This window comes from Diorhabda sublineata, chromosome 11, assembly GCF_026230105.1.
Source record: "Diorhabda sublineata isolate icDioSubl1.1 chromosome 11, icDioSubl1.1, whole genome shotgun sequence".
Lineage (NCBI taxonomy): Eukaryota > Metazoa > Arthropoda > Insecta > Coleoptera > Chrysomelidae > Diorhabda > Diorhabda sublineata.
In genome coordinates, this window is record NC_079484.1 from 1,220,437 (window position 1) to 1,235,104 (window position 14,668).

Consider the following 14,668-nt stretch of genomic DNA (forward strand, 5'->3'; position numbering starts at 1 on the left):
CGATATAACGTATCTGGTGAAAAATATCTACCATCACTTCACTAAAAAATAATACCAAATAATGAAATGATAAATATATTTCAATAGGAAAACATTTACAACCTGAAAATCACAAAAACAATTACAAAAAGGCTTTCGAAAGGCTTCCCAATGAGTTTACTTTCTAAAGGCTTCCCAATACGCTTTTGGAAGGCTTCCCAATGAGTTTACTTTCTAAAGGCTTCCCAATTGGCTTTCGAAAGGCTTCCCAATGAGTTTACTTTCTAAAGGCTTCCCAATTGGCTTTCGAAAGGCTTCCCAATGGGTTTGGTTTTGGAAGGCTTCCCAATTGGCTTTCGAAAGGCTTCCTAATGGGTTTACTTTTGGAAGGCTTCCCAATTGGCTTTCGAAAGGCTTCCCAATGGTTTTACTTTTGGAAGGCTTCCCAATTGGCTTTCGAAAGGCTTCCCAATGGGTTTGGTTTTGAAAGGCTTCCCAATTGGCTTTCGAAAGGCTTCCTAATGGTTTTACTTTTGGAAGGCTTCCCAATTGGCTTTCGAAAGGCTTCCCAATGGGTTTGGTTTTGGAAGGCTTCCCAATTGGCTTTCGAAAGGCTTCCTAATGGTTTTACTTTTGGAAGGCTTCCCAATTGGCTTTCGAAAGGCTTCCTAATGGTTTTACTTTTGGAAGGCTTCCTAATGGGTTTACTTTTGGGAAGGCTTCCCAATTGGCTTTCGAAAGGATTCCCAATTGGCTTTCGAAAGGCTTCCTAATGGTTTTGGTTTTGGAAGGCTTCCCAATTGGCTTTCGAAAGGCTTCCTAATGGTTTTACTTTTGGAAGGCTTCCCAATTGGCTTTCGAAAGGCTTCCCAATGGGTTTGGTTTTGGAAGGCTTCCCAATTGGCTTTCGAAAGGATTCCCAATGGGTTTACTTTCGAAAGGCTTCCCAATTGGCTTTCGAAAGGCTTCCTAATGGTTTTACTTTTGGAAGGCTTCCCAATTGGCTTTCGAAAGGCTTCCTAATGGTTTTACTTTTGGAAGGCTTCCTAATGGGTTTACTTTTGGGAAGGCTTCCCAATTGGCTTTCGAAAGGATTCCCAATTGGCTTTCGAAAGGCTTCCTAATGGTTTTGGTTTTGGAAGGCTTCCCAATTGGCTTTCGAAAGGCTTCCTAATGGTTTTACTTTTGGAAGGCTTCCCAATTGGCTTTCGAAAGGCTTCCCAATGGGTTTGGTTTTGGAAGGCTTCCCAATTGGCTTTCGAAAGGATTCCCAATGGGTTTACTTTCGAAAGGCTTCCCAATTGGCTTTCGAAAGGCTTCCTAATGGTTTTACTTTTGGAAGGCTTCCTAATGGGTTTACTTTTGGGAAGGCTTCCCAATTGGCTTTCGAAAGGCTTCCCAATGGGTTTGGTTTTGGAAGGCTTCCCAATTGGCTTTCGAAAGGCTTCCTAATGGGTTTACTTTTGGGAAGGCTTCCCAATTGGCTTTCGAAAGGCTTCCTAATGGGTTTACTTTTGGGAAGGCTTCCCAATTGGCTTTCGAAAGGCTTCCCAATGGGTTTGGTTTTGGAAGGCTTCCCAATTGGCTTTCGAAAGGCTTCCTAATGGGTTTACTTTTGGGAAGGCTTCCCAATTGGCTTTCGAAAGGCTTCCCAATGGGTTTGGTTTTGAAAGGCTTCCCAATTGGCTTTCGAAAGGCTTCCCAATGGGTTTGGTTTTGGAAGGCTTCCCAATTGGCTTTCGAAAGGCTTCCTAATGGGTTTACTTTTGGGAAGGCTTCCCAATTGGCTTTCGAAAGGCTTCCCAATGGGTTTGGTTTTGGAAGGCTTCCCAATTGGCTTTCGAAAGGCTTCCCAATGGGTTTGGTTTTGGAAGGCTTCCCAATTGGCTTTCGAAAGGCTTCCTAATGGGTTTACTTTTGGGAAGGCTTCCCAATTGGCTTTCGAAAGGCTTCCCAATTGGCTTTTGGATGGCCTCCCAATGGGTTTGGTTTTGGAAGGCTTCCCAATTGGCTTTCGAAAGGCTTCCCAATGGGTTTACTTTTGGAAGGCTTCCCGATTGATCAACCTAACCGAATTATTGCGGACCCATCATACCCATCGGCATATTTACAGGATAACCGGGTTGGGATCCTTGTCCGGGCATCTGCATGGCGGGCGATTGGATTTGTTGCACCCCGGCTGTTACCGGACTCGGCGCCTGAGGTTCCGAGGGTAACGTCAAGTTAATAAGTAGTTCTCTGATAGCCGGAAAAACGGAACATTCGTTTATATTCGATTGGTATTGCGTGAAATGTTTGAGCATCTGACTAACGGAGGACATGGCGGGATTAGCACCGGCTTCACGTTTTTCCGCCAGAGTCGTTACGTTGGCGCTGATATCGTAAATCAGCGGTAGTACTATCGACGGCGGTTCCATACTAGGCGGGTACTGAATACCGATTCTGGTTATTTGTAACTGAAAATAAAATGAATCGATCGAATTATTTTAGTACGGAATGCGATTTAAAACGGACTTACGAAGAAAAGTACTTTGGCTCTGAATACCAACACACCGGTCATACCGACGGGAACGAGATTGGGGGCGCTGGGGGGGACCCTCAACACCCATTGCACCGCCCATTTCATTTGTTGTTGTTGCACCAGACCCGGCACCAATTCGAATTTCATGATTTGTATGAAATCCTTCAACACGTTCACCGGTAGATTCAACATGTTGCAAAACGTGAACATGGACGTCGGTTTGTACGGTGGCGCCGCCGCTCGGGTGTCGAAGAATTTCTCCAATACCTGCGACGAGATACGAAACTCTGAATAATAACCGGAATTGTACGGGTCGCAATCAATATTCTTACCTGTAATTCCTCTTGGGACCAGACTTCTTTATGATCGGGAAGGGGGGTTATCTTCAGGTGCAAACTTTGTAAATGCTGAGTGTTCAAACCGATCCTGCACTGCAAAGTTTCGGCTACTTTGAAATGTATAACGCCCGGCTCGGTGGGTTGTATGGCCGTTAACTGAAATAACAAAAAAAAAAAAAAAAAAACAATAAACAATAATCAGATACGGTTCAGGTTAGGTTATTTCTTCTTTTTTTATTCTTTTTTAACCGACGGTGCCACCTCCGCGGTCCTCCGGGCGCCGGTATCGATCGATCCGCGTGTCCCGGCCACCTCACGACGCCAAATCTGGATTTATGGAAGAGTTTTTCCGAGTCCGAAGGCTAACTAGGCGTTCGCGAACCACGTCGGTCCGTCGACCGGGTCTTGAAGGTACTTCTCTGAGCGATATCGGTAAAATAGAGTCGGACGGTGACCTTTCTTCTTTTGGTCAACTTTGGATCGCCTAAAAGTCTTCTGTATCGAATCTAGCACCGTAAGGGTACGCTCAGAAGCCGAGCTCCAAACGCGCGGACCGATATTTCGAAGACGGACTAAACCGGGTATTGGAGGGAATCGAACACGTGACTTTACTAGGACAAATCGCTCCTTCAATGGCGGTACAACGTTTCTATAGAATAGAAACGACAACTGGATCCTTTTAGGATTAGTTATGTCGCTAGTTTTCGATTGAAAATTGAAAATTTTTGTTTTTCTCTTCTTCTCTAGTGAGTACAGTGGGACCGGAACCCGCATAAGCTCTAAGAAGCAACGTTTAGACTCTACGGTCGATTCGATGAGGTTAGATCCTGTTTTTTAGTAGTTTTTTTGTGTTTATTAAGATTTTATTATCCTCCATTTTGATCTTTCCTCATACTGTCAATGTCAATCACCGGTTCGGGTAGTTTATCATTCGATTAAGAAAAAAATTGATACAAAAGTGTTTTTACGGGTTAAAATAGTAAAAATTTATCACAAAATTGAACTTTTCTCGTATTTACAAACTAAAACGTTTATAATATAATAATTTCAAACCTAACCTCACAAAAAAAGGTTATTTATAGGTTAGATTATGTTTTTAAAAAACTTCCATCCGTTAAAATTAACAGACAAACACGTTTTTTTTTTTTTTTTTCGATTATATTCGATAAATAATCTCGCATAACCTCAAAATGACAATTTTATAAAAATCCTTTGGTTAGTAGCGATCGAATTAGCGACACTTACGTAGTTTTCCGTATGCACGTATCTTTGCAATTGCCTTTTCATATAGACGCACCCCAAGAACCTCTCCAATGGCGCCAATTCGGGCACCGGAAGTCCTTGAGGATGGGGCGAAGGGCAACAGAGTATCTCGAGAGCTTCGTGCGTCAGAAGCGTCGGTACGGCGCCGGCCCAAGATCTTTGCGGCAACACCCTCGATAAATGGCTACCCAATTTGAGATCGGTGGATTGTTGGGGGCTGTGCATCAGCGAATGCCCGCCGGGGGATTGCCCCGGTCGCGCCGGCGACGGTCGCGGCATGCCGGGCGAGCCCGGCCAATTGGCCGAAGCCGCCGGCGACGACATACTTTGCGAAGGGAACGGACTGCCGTCCGTGTGGCCCGTCGGTATGAAACTGCTAACCGGCGAATGTCCCGGCAAGTTGGCACTCTGCGGACCGGGCGAGGAATTGCTCAACAACCCCCCCGGACTCGCCAATTGGGGATTGAGCGGCGAATTGGCCACCAAACCTCCGGGACTCGGATGCGGCATCGGACTGGGATTGATATTCGGTTGAAGCGACGTCGGAGACGCCAAATTAAACGACGTGGCCGGACTGGATCCGTAACTGGCGTGAGTCGTCGGTTGGTTCATCGAAGTATGCGGACTGGCCGGCGTATGGGGATTGGAGCCCGATGGGGGGGTCAGCGGCGGATGGAAACGGAGACCGGCGGGTTCCCTTTGGCCCGCCGGCGATTGGGGTCCTCGGTGATGGCCTAGGAATCCGCCGCCTTCGACTTCCATCGGCGACGGAGGATTATCGTCTTCGGATTGGGATCTTCGTCGAAATACGGCGGTTTCGTCGACGTACTTCGATAGAAACGCTTTCAAACCTTGCGTGGGGGAAAATACGTCGACGACGTTGCTCCTATCGAATCTACTGTAAGCGCCGTCTCTTAGCGACACCAGACCGGATCCTCGGATCCTAAGTTCCAGGCAATACATTCCTTGGTACGCCAAACGGATCAGCGTGCAAGACTGCGCCATTATGGTGAAAGTTTGGACCGGAACTTGGGGTCTCTGCAACCAAAAAAAAAAAAAAAAAAAAATTAGAAATAACCACATAGTCGACGGGATTCCACTTACGGTGTTATGTATGCCCAACTGAGGTACGGTCGGTAGTTTGCTGATGGACAATAACGGTTCGTAGGTCTCGTGCAACAACTGTATGATCTGTCCCAAATTCCTGTGTTGGTTCAAATGGGACTCCAACTGTTCCTGTATTATGGAATGGGCGTTTAGGGTGCCGTTTGTCGCGCCGAATGCTAATTGGAACATTTTGTCCGAACTGACCCAAGTGATCGATACCATTGCGCCTTTGTCGGATCCGTAACAGAGGATTAATTTGGTGTAATTGTAAGATTTGATGCAGAACATGTTCGAGAGGAAACTGTATTTGTCTAAAATTGAAAGAGAAAAATGTTATGGCGATACAAAATTTTTTCTTCTGGTTCCTTTATATTAGATTTTATAATAATTTGGAAAAATACTTCAGAAGAGCGCTAGGTAGGGCCCTGATTGAGTTCCAAGGTTTTATTGTGGATATTTAGATGTATCGAAGTGGGGCAATTGAAGTTACCACAGATTTTACTCATCCTGAATGGAAACTGTCCAATAGAACACCCTGTATGTCATATTAACTCTCAATTTTGCTCTTTCCTCTTCCTAAACGGGGTAATATAGCTTTTTACCAAATTATACAGGGTAATTTCAAAGATATGGTCACTTTTATACAATAAGTATTTAATCGAATCACTTTGTATTATTTAAAACCAGACACCGGATGGAAATTGTCCAATAGAACACCCTATATGTCATATTAACTCTCAATTTTGCTCTTTCCTCTTTTTAAACGGGGTAATATAGCTTTTTACCAAGTTATACAGGGTAATTTCAAAGATATGATCACTTTTATACAATAAGTATTTAATCGAATCACTTTGTATTATTTAAAACCAGACACCGGATGGAAATTGTCCAATAGAACACCCTATATGTCATATTAACTCTCAATTTTGCTCTTTCCTCTTTTTAAACGGGGTAATATAGCTTTTTACCAAGTTATACAGGGTAATTTCAAAGATATGATCACTTTTATACAATAAGTATTTAATCGAATCACTTTGTATTATTTAAAACCAGACACCGGATGGAAATTGTCCAATAGAACACCCTGTATGTCATATTAACTCTCAATTTTGCTCTTTCCTCTTCCTAAACGGGGTAATATAGCTTTTTACCAAGTTATACAGGGTAATTTCAAAGATATGGTCACTTTTATACAATAAGTATTTAATCGAATCACTTTGTATTATTTAAAACCAGACACCGGATGGAAATTGTCCAATAGAACACCCTATATGTCATATTAACTCTCAATTTTGCTCTTTCCTCTTTTTAAACGGGGTAATATAGCTTTTTACCAAGTTATACAGGGTAATTTCAAAGATATGATCACTTTTATACAATAAGTATTTAATCGAATCACTTTGTATTATTTAAAACCAGACACCGGATGGAAATTGTCCAATAGAACACCCTGTATGTCATATTAACTCTCAATTTTGCTCTTTCCTCTTCCTAAACGGGGTAATATAGCTTTTTACCAAGTTATACAGGGTAATTTCAAAGATATGGTCACTTTTATACAATAAGTATTTAATCGAATCACTTTGTATTATTTAAAACCAGACACCGGATGGAAATTGTCCAATAGAACACCCTGTATGTCATATTAACTCTCAATTTTGCTCTTTCCTCTTCCTAAACGGGGTAATATAGCTTTTTACCAAGTTATACAGGGTAATTTCAAAGATATGGTCACTTTTATACAATAAGTATTTAATCGAATCACTTTGTATTATTTAAAACCAGACACCGGATGGAAATTGTCCAATAGAACACCCTGTATGTCATATTAACTCTCAATTTTGCTCTTTCCTCTTCCTAAACGGGGTAATATAGCTTTTTACCAAGTTATACAGGGTAATTTCAAAGATATGGTCACTTTTATACAATAAGTATTTAATCGAATCACTTTGTATTATTTAAAACCAGACACCGGATGGAAATTGTCCAATAGAACACCCTGTATGTCATATTAACTCTCAATTTTGCTCTTTCCTCTTCCTAAACGGGGTAATATAGCTTTTTACCAAGTTATACAGGGTAATTTCAAAGATATGGTCACTTTTATACAATAAGTATTTAATCGAATCACCTTGTATTATTGAAATCCACCCTCGAGGGTTAATTTCCTATTATTAAAACACTTTTTTATTGCTTTGATTTAGTTGCACATCATTTCACGTTGTATGAATATCATTTTGAATACAGGGTTAACCAAAAGTTGATCAAAAGGTTTCTTCGTTGAATTTTTACAAAACCAAACGGTCCAATGGAAACTGCACCTAAATAAAATTATAAAAATAACTCACCTATCTTAAGATATTCGCTCAAATCATGTACCAGAGTATACAAATGAACGATCTGATTCCAATCGCTTATTAAAGAATCCGCAGTCTTTGCAGTATTATCAATTGTGGTCATTTCGTATTGAAAATAAATCGGACGCCTAGATCCTGGAAAGGAAGATTCAATAAGGACGATTATAATATGAAAAAACCCCTACGGAAAAATTGAAAATACAATTTTTTAATGGGATAATTTAAAAAAAAAACCAACATCTAAGTCACTTTAGTATGTCTTTTCATATTTATGAAGTGTTCCCTTCAAAAAAATATTTATCATTATTATTTAGTATGAGAATGAATGGACTATAACGTCAAAATTTATTTTTTGTTCAATTTCAAAATTTGTAATTTGTACAGTTGCGGTTTAGTATCAAAATAATTAATTTTTGGAAAAATTAAACAGAATCTATAATTTTTAATGATGATTTTACATTTCGATGATGTGGATCTCGGTCATGAGACAGTTTTGGGAGTTTTTTTATTTTGATTTATAAGATTTTTTTCATTTTCAATCATAAAATGATCAATTACATATTCGTATGATATAAAAAAACAATAAAAAAATTAGTTAAGGCCCCAATTAACCTCTATAATATATATAAATGATATTATCTCTTCGATGCATGGTCATGAGACAGTTTTGGAAGTTTTTTCATCATTATATACAATTTTTTTTCTTTTTCAATAATAAAATGATCAATTACATATTCGTATGATATAAAAAAACGGTAAAAAAATTAGTTAAGGCCCCAATTGACCCTTATACAATAATTAATATCATTCCGATTCATAAATATGATAAACTTTGATGTAAAAAATCTTCTGTTATGTCTGTTACCTTGTTCTTTGGGATGGGTACTGGAAAGCGGTGTGGAATAAAACACGAACTCCACCATCCAACTTTTCAAAACTCCTTTACTCAAAACTCGTATCGAAACCGATAGTAAACGTTTCATTAGAGCGTTCCAAGCAGTAGAAAGTCCAATTTCCTTCGAAGGAGGCGGTAATTGAATCAATTTCAATACCAAACCTGTGGCGTTCGATTCAACTTGAAGACCTTGATGGAAAACGTTCCTTTTAGTCAACTGGAAAGAAATTATTCACGTTTAATAATAACTAGGAATGAGTATTCGAAGACGAAACTCACTTCGTTGGCTAAAGTTACAAACGGTAACCGTTCATCACACATGGCTACAACGTGCGCCAGCTCGGCTATAAAATAAGCGGGTTGTTTACTTCTTCTAGCTGTCGGTTCAGGTTTTATGCCACATTTTCTTTTTAGACTATTCGATTCTGTGGTGTCCGATTCTAGTGAACCTAAAATAATTAGATATGAGATAAAAAAATAAATAGAGACTTGATTTCAATTTTTTTCTGTGATTAGTACATTCTATTCTTGCGGTGTCACTACAAGGACTCACGTTTAGTAAATTAGGGGAGGAAAAACCCAAAAGGTAGTGTCAAAGTGAAATTCATATAAACAGAAACCGTAAAAAAAATTGGAGACCCCTGGAAACATTAAAAAATTGGAATATACAAGAATTTAGACACGACATCAACCATAAGTGAGGATTAACTACAATAAAACAACTACAAATCATAAAAATATGAAGAAGAAGGAGAAAAGAATCAAAGTGCCCCAAAAAGTGGTGAAATTCCCACAGGAATGTATCTGCACCACAATAAATAGTCCGGGTTGCAATATTTATATCAGATAATTCTTAAAGAAATTACATTAAGTAGAATTTAAAAAAAAAGGACCATCTAACATGAATAATACTTTCAGTGGACGTAGTAGTTCAAATGAACCATTAGAAGAATCATGACTATCCTCAAAGAAAGTACATCAAGCAGAATATTAAAAAAAAGAACCGTCTAAAAACGAATAATATACTCAATAAGTCTAGTAGTTCAAATGAACCATTAGGAAAATCGTGAAATTTCTCAAAGAAAGTACATCAAGCAGAATATTTAAAAAAAAAAACTGTCTTACAACGATTAACACATTCAATGAGTGTAGTAGTTCAAATGTACCATTAAGAAAATGACACGATCACATAATTTTGCCCATAACTTTAGAACCATCGGACATAGAGCTTCGCAAAAAAATTCTTTAGAATAAGGAAGAAATTCTTTATAAATAGGACGATTTACAAATTTGTAGCCCAACTGGTTTCCAAGTTACAAACGTCAAAAGTTAACTTTTCAAAATTCCGTAATATATTATCAAAAGAAACCGTTTCTTTTGTTTTTTTTTTACCTATTAACTTCTTTATATAACCAACAATCAAATCATTGATCTAATTTTGAAAATGTGTAAAAATTTAATCACCTGATACGCTAGTAAACGGTCCATGCGTAGAAACAAATGTATCGAATTCTATCAAAGATTGTACTTTGAGAAAAACTTTAGGTATTTCGGATTCCATAGTATCATCATCAGGGTTATCCTCGATACTGGAATGTTTAACGACAGCCAAATAAAAAGAAACATCAATTTCCGAAGAACCGTTTCCCATTTCTTTAAGTTCAACAATCTGAAATACGATTTAAAGAAAAAAAAAATGGAACATTATTCAAATTTTTTTCATAAAACTCACCAATACAACGTTCGGATGCCTATGTAAGCGTACATACATCTTGTGTCGTCCAATTTTAGTGATGGGGTGATCACCGTGGTACATTAAAGGAAGTTTTTCATAAGCGGTTGCGGGTAAATGTTGCAAAGTTTTTTCACAACGTCTCTGAGTGATCCAATACCTCAATTCCGATATCAGCATTGGTAATTTGGAATGATCACCGTTAAGAGCTTGATTTAGATCGGGTATAAGAGGCGGTTCATATTGGGGCACGTGACATTGTAACATTCCGGTATGTGTATCGACAGTTATTAGCAATTGCTCAGCTCGCAAACAAGGTTGTAGTATGGCAACTGATAAAATTGCCGGAGAACCTTGTAGATTACCTGAAATAAGAATTATTAAAAAATAATGTAGAAACATATATGTAACTATATAATAATTAATAGTTCAAATTATTACTCACATTCTACATCCTTAAGCATCCCTTGTAGTTCTAATTTAATATCGGACAATCTACTTTTGGTTCTAACGTAAATGGTATAAACTAAAAGTCGTTCCATTGATAAAACTTCGGATCTTATTGCTCTATCAGCAATTTCACTTTCCTAAAAAGGAAATAATTCGTTCTAGTTAATTATTTTTTTGAAATTAGTCACTAATACCTTGTTTCCTAAAGAGGGTACATGAACTACTGCCAACGGTCGAGCTGTATCGTGGATATCTACTTGAACAGACAGCCGGTACCCTAATTCAGATCGAATATCCTTATTTATCATTTCTTTACCCCTATTGGTCAATTCCCTGTAATTACAAAAAAAATAACATTAGAAAATTAAATTTTTATAAATCATTTACCTCCAATAAGACACAGTCAAACATTTTCCAGGAATATATTCATCAACATGAATATGATCGTCTAATCTATCTCTCATTAACCTTAGGGTTTGAGAATACAAGACTTCCAACTGTAACGATTGACAAAAAAAGTGTAAACAATTGTATACTTCGGTTAAAGGTTGGGAATTATCCACCAAACGAGTTTGGATTAATTGATGGATGTACTGCACTTGTAGAGAGTGTACCAGAACTTTTCCATCTAAAAAATTGATATTTTTATGATATTTTTTAAGATATTTATTATTTCAATCACCTCCAGTTTCTTTATCTCCAACTAAAATATCAATTTCTAGTAATCTCCATGGAATATTAGGACCATCTCCCATTACTGTTAACGATACTTCAAATTCATGTTGAACATGAAAGGTAACTCTTCCATTTTCAATCTAAAATTGAATTATTGTGAAAAACTAGTGAGAACAGTAGTTTTCAGACCTTGGTTGATTATTTTTTGGTATTCACTTGAAGTAACCAGTCTCCTCAAGTGTTGTACAATACAATTTACTTTTAACTAACATGAATACTCAATATTTCCCATAGAAATTAAATATTTCTACTTGATTGTGGGTATTATCGATTTTTTTGCTTTAGTTCATACAGCAAAATATCAAGAATTCATTATTACATTATTATATTTCAAAAAAGAACCGAATTATACATAAAATGAACGTAGTAGTTCAAATGAACCATCACGAAAATGACACGATCACATAATTTTGCCCATAACTCTTGTATCATGTAACATGGAGCTTTGCAACAAAGTTTTTTAGGAAAAGGAAGAAATGCTTTGTGAATAGTTGGAATTACAAATTTGAATTAACATAGAAATTAAATAATTCTACTTGATTGTAGGTATCATCATATTTCTGCTCTAGTTCGTACAGCAAAATATTAAATATTCATTTCTATATTTCAAAAAGAACAAAATAAGAACGAATAATACATAAAATGAATATAGTAGTTCAAATGAACCATTAAGAAAATTACTTGATTATGGGAAAATATCAAGTATTTCATGTTAGAATATATAAAAATCCAGTTTTAAATAATGTTGAAACGATTTGCATAAAATACTCAATATTTTACCTAATAAAACAGCATAGAAAGTTGTATGTTTGGTACTAATTGAAAATAAACAACTACTCTTGAATTGGAATCTCTATCAATTCTCTATAGTAAGTTATAAGACGGAATATTCAAAATATTCCAAATAAATCAAAAAATAAACTGATTTTTTGTAGTAATTCCTATTATTAATTAATAATTACTCATTATCACCAAAAACAATTAAGATAAGATAAAAAACTAGTTTTTAATGATTAAAAGTATGACTTTACTTCTAAAATAACAACTTTTTAATAAAATTATTAATTAACCTTCAAGTTTTTCATTTGCGGTAACAAATTTCCTGTTACAAGTCTATGTTGAATGACCTGGTTGAGCCTTAACAGGGTATTTCTTTTCTCTGACGGAGTTATGGGATCTGGTGGGACAATTTTCTCTCTTATACAAGCTGGTAATCTACCATAAGTGCCAGTTGTTAGTACTTCCACAGCTGCTGGTATATGAAAATTAGGTACTCTGGCTTGTACTAATGTTTCTCTAGCCATTCTAGCTAACATATCAGCTGTTTCAACAAATAACAGGGACTGTTTATCCAAAAAGTTCATAATTCTCTGGAAATAAAGTTGTTTATTATAGAGTATAGATAAAAAATATTATTATTGAAATAATTATCCTAAATATTGAATTCTTACGGCTGATTTTTCAACTTTTGATGCACTGTTGGCCCATTTTGTAAGAGCTAACAGCCTTACGAATAACTGTCTAGTTCTAGTTGCGAAATTATAAATTTCAATTTTTCTCTCCATATCAGTTTTTCGGGGTAACCTAAAACGTTTATTTACTGTAAATTTCATTACATGTAACGTAAATACTAAAAATATTGATAAATATTTGTAACAAAGTTAGTACATTTTTTTTTTGTTAATATTACTTACAATTCGGCCAAAACGGTGAGTTCGTGATAAGTTCGTTGTACGATAAATTCTATTAACAGTGCCAACGACATCATTCCTCCTCGGTTACCTTCTTGTGGGCCCCCAAGATTATTTTGTGCCACCGCGTTCGAAACGGGCGTTTGAAGCCCTTCTAAAGGTACAGGAGCCATTTTTTTCCAAGTAATAAGTTTATTTAAATAAAAAAGTCGAACGTATTAACATAAATCGTTTAGTTTACATCTTATTTAACTTTAACCATCTAATTAAAAACCATGTATAATAATAATGTAAATGTCCATTGACAGTTTTGACAACTAAATTGTGTCAATCCCTCTATCTCACTCTTACATACTTATATTAAAAGAGATGGAAAACTAGTTTATGACGAGGAAGAATAAATTTTAGATCTATGGTTGATTTACTCGACGTTGCCACGTTTTCTCAAAATTAACGCACTATATATACCTTACCATAATTCTTTTTTTTTTAAATATGTAGTTGCGATTTCATAAAATTTTTCAAAATTATGGAAAATAAAAAAAAAGATTATAAATTTGTACAAATATTTATTTATAATAATAAATCTTGCAAATATTCTTCCATTTCTTCATCTCGGGATTTTTGTTCTACGGGTTTGTGATTCTCCCATGGTGATTCCTTATCTGTTTCAGATACTTTTTCTTCTACGTTTTGTTCTTCAATTTCTTCAGGTACCGAAATAACAGTAGAGCAACTGGGTTCTTGAAAATGATCTTTTTTCTTACAATTCGATTTTTTCTTTTTTAATCTTTTTATTTCTTTCTTTTTGCTATGATAATTTAATTTTTTAGAACAATCTATACAAAGTCCTACAAAAAATGAAAACTTGACCAAAGAAAATCGTATAAAGTTTTTATTTGCACATACTTATTTTAACTAACGCATTTTTCTTTTCACCATGTTCTACATAACCAAAATTCACTTCCCAGGTACGTAAATCAGATTCTTCATTACATTGTTTATTACCACAAATGAATTGACCTTTTCCTGTAACCACTTCTTTCTCAATTCTCCATCGAAGAGCGATCTTGTAAACTCTTAATGATTAGTAAACATAATAAGTAAACAATGTTTGTGAATGTTTTACCTTATTTTCTTTATATTTACTAAGATCTCCGATGCAATATTCCTTGAAAAGTTTATTGTAATAACGTTTTGCAAATTGTTGTTCCCATGTATCCGCCGAATCGTCTTCCTCCCATAAAAATTTATGATTTTGAACTATAACGTGATAATCATTTCTATCTTTGGAAGTATCTCGTTTTAAAAGACTAGTATCTCCCGGTCTTTTCAGAATATAATCGTTTATTATCATCTTATGTATATCGTATGGATTTAAATACCGCATTTGATTTCGTAAACTACTCATTTTTATTATTTACAATTAGAATACTTTGAGCACTACTTGTACTGTTTATAAAATATAGAAATATTGAGTATTGACATTAATTCATAGAATAATATTCTTCTTTAACTGTCACAATAAGTCTATGTTATAGAACACTTACAGTTACACGAATCGAATTTAAGTTGATATTAGTTTATCCTCATCTTTTTA

General features: G+C 36.1%; 2 protein-coding genes across 4 annotated transcripts; both read right to left on the reverse strand.

Annotated features, from left to right (window-relative positions):
* Window positions 1-59: 59 nt before the first annotated feature.
* Window positions 60-13,369, reverse strand: LOC130450336 (mediator of RNA polymerase II transcription subunit 14). 3 transcript variants are annotated; one of them, XR_008910568.1, is made up of 18 exons: window positions 13,072-13,369; window positions 12,829-12,961; window positions 12,448-12,747; window positions 11,325-11,457; window positions 11,030-11,270; window positions 10,837-10,975; window positions 10,638-10,779; window positions 10,193-10,557; window positions 9,925-10,129; window positions 8,740-8,909; window positions 8,431-8,677; window positions 7,557-7,700; window positions 5,206-5,519; window positions 4,084-5,139; window positions 2,833-2,994; window positions 2,498-2,767; window positions 1,492-2,435; window positions 60-432 (listed from the first exon to the last, which is right to left on the reverse strand). XR_008910568.1 is itself a non-coding variant. In XM_056788676.1 (17 exons), the coding sequence occupies exons 1-17, from the start codon at window positions 13,239-13,241 to the stop codon at window positions 2,055-2,057; spliced, it is 4,572 nt and encodes a 1,523-aa protein (XP_056644654.1). In that variant the 5' UTR covers window positions 13,242-13,363; the 3' UTR covers window positions 110-2,054. The 3 variants fall into 3 exon arrangements, 2 of the variants coding, with proteins under 2 accessions (XP_056644653.1, XP_056644654.1); XM_056788676.1 differs by having other exon boundaries at window positions 110-2,435; window positions 13,072-13,363; XM_056788675.1 differs by having other exon boundaries at window positions 60-2,435; window positions 4,084-5,519; window positions 13,072-13,363.
* A 251-nt stretch (window positions 13,370-13,620) lies between these two features.
* LOC130450136 (protein FRA10AC1 homolog) lies at window positions 13,621-14,551 on the reverse strand. The gene is made up of 3 exons (XM_056788338.1): window positions 14,198-14,551; window positions 13,978-14,137; window positions 13,621-13,919 (listed from the first exon to the last, which is right to left on the reverse strand). The coding sequence occupies exons 1-3, from the start codon at window positions 14,477-14,479 to the stop codon at window positions 13,642-13,644; spliced, it is 720 nt and encodes a 239-aa protein (XP_056644316.1). The 5' UTR covers window positions 14,480-14,551; the 3' UTR covers window positions 13,621-13,641.
* Window positions 14,552-14,668: the final 117 nt, after the last annotated feature.

Excerpts from the sequence above, each read along its gene's own strand:
- LOC130450336 (XM_056788675.1), bottom strand. The coding sequence starts at position 13,241 with ATGGCTCCTGTACCTTTAGAAGGGCTTCAAACGCCCGTTTCGAACGCG. Across the intron at positions 12,748-12,828 it reads CAAAAGTTGAAAAATCAGCC|AGAATTATGAACTTTTTGGA; the intron begins GTAAGAATTCAA and ends CTTTATTTCCAG. Across the intron at positions 10,780-10,836 it reads TACCCTCTTTAGGAAACAAG|GAAAGTGAAATTGCTGATAG; the intron begins GTATTAGTGACT and ends TTTCCTTTTTAG.
- LOC130450136 (XM_056788338.1), bottom strand. The coding sequence starts at position 14,479 with ATGAGTAGTTTACGAAATCAAATGCGGTATTTAAATCCATACGATATA. Across the intron at positions 14,138-14,197 it reads GTAAATATAAAGAAAATAAG|ATCGCTCTTCGATGGAGAAT; the intron begins GTAAAACATTCA and ends AGAGTTTACAAG. Across the intron at positions 13,920-13,977 it reads AAATGCGTTAGTTAAAATAA|GACTTTGTATAGATTGTTCT; the intron begins GTATGTGCAAAT and ends CATTTTTTGTAG.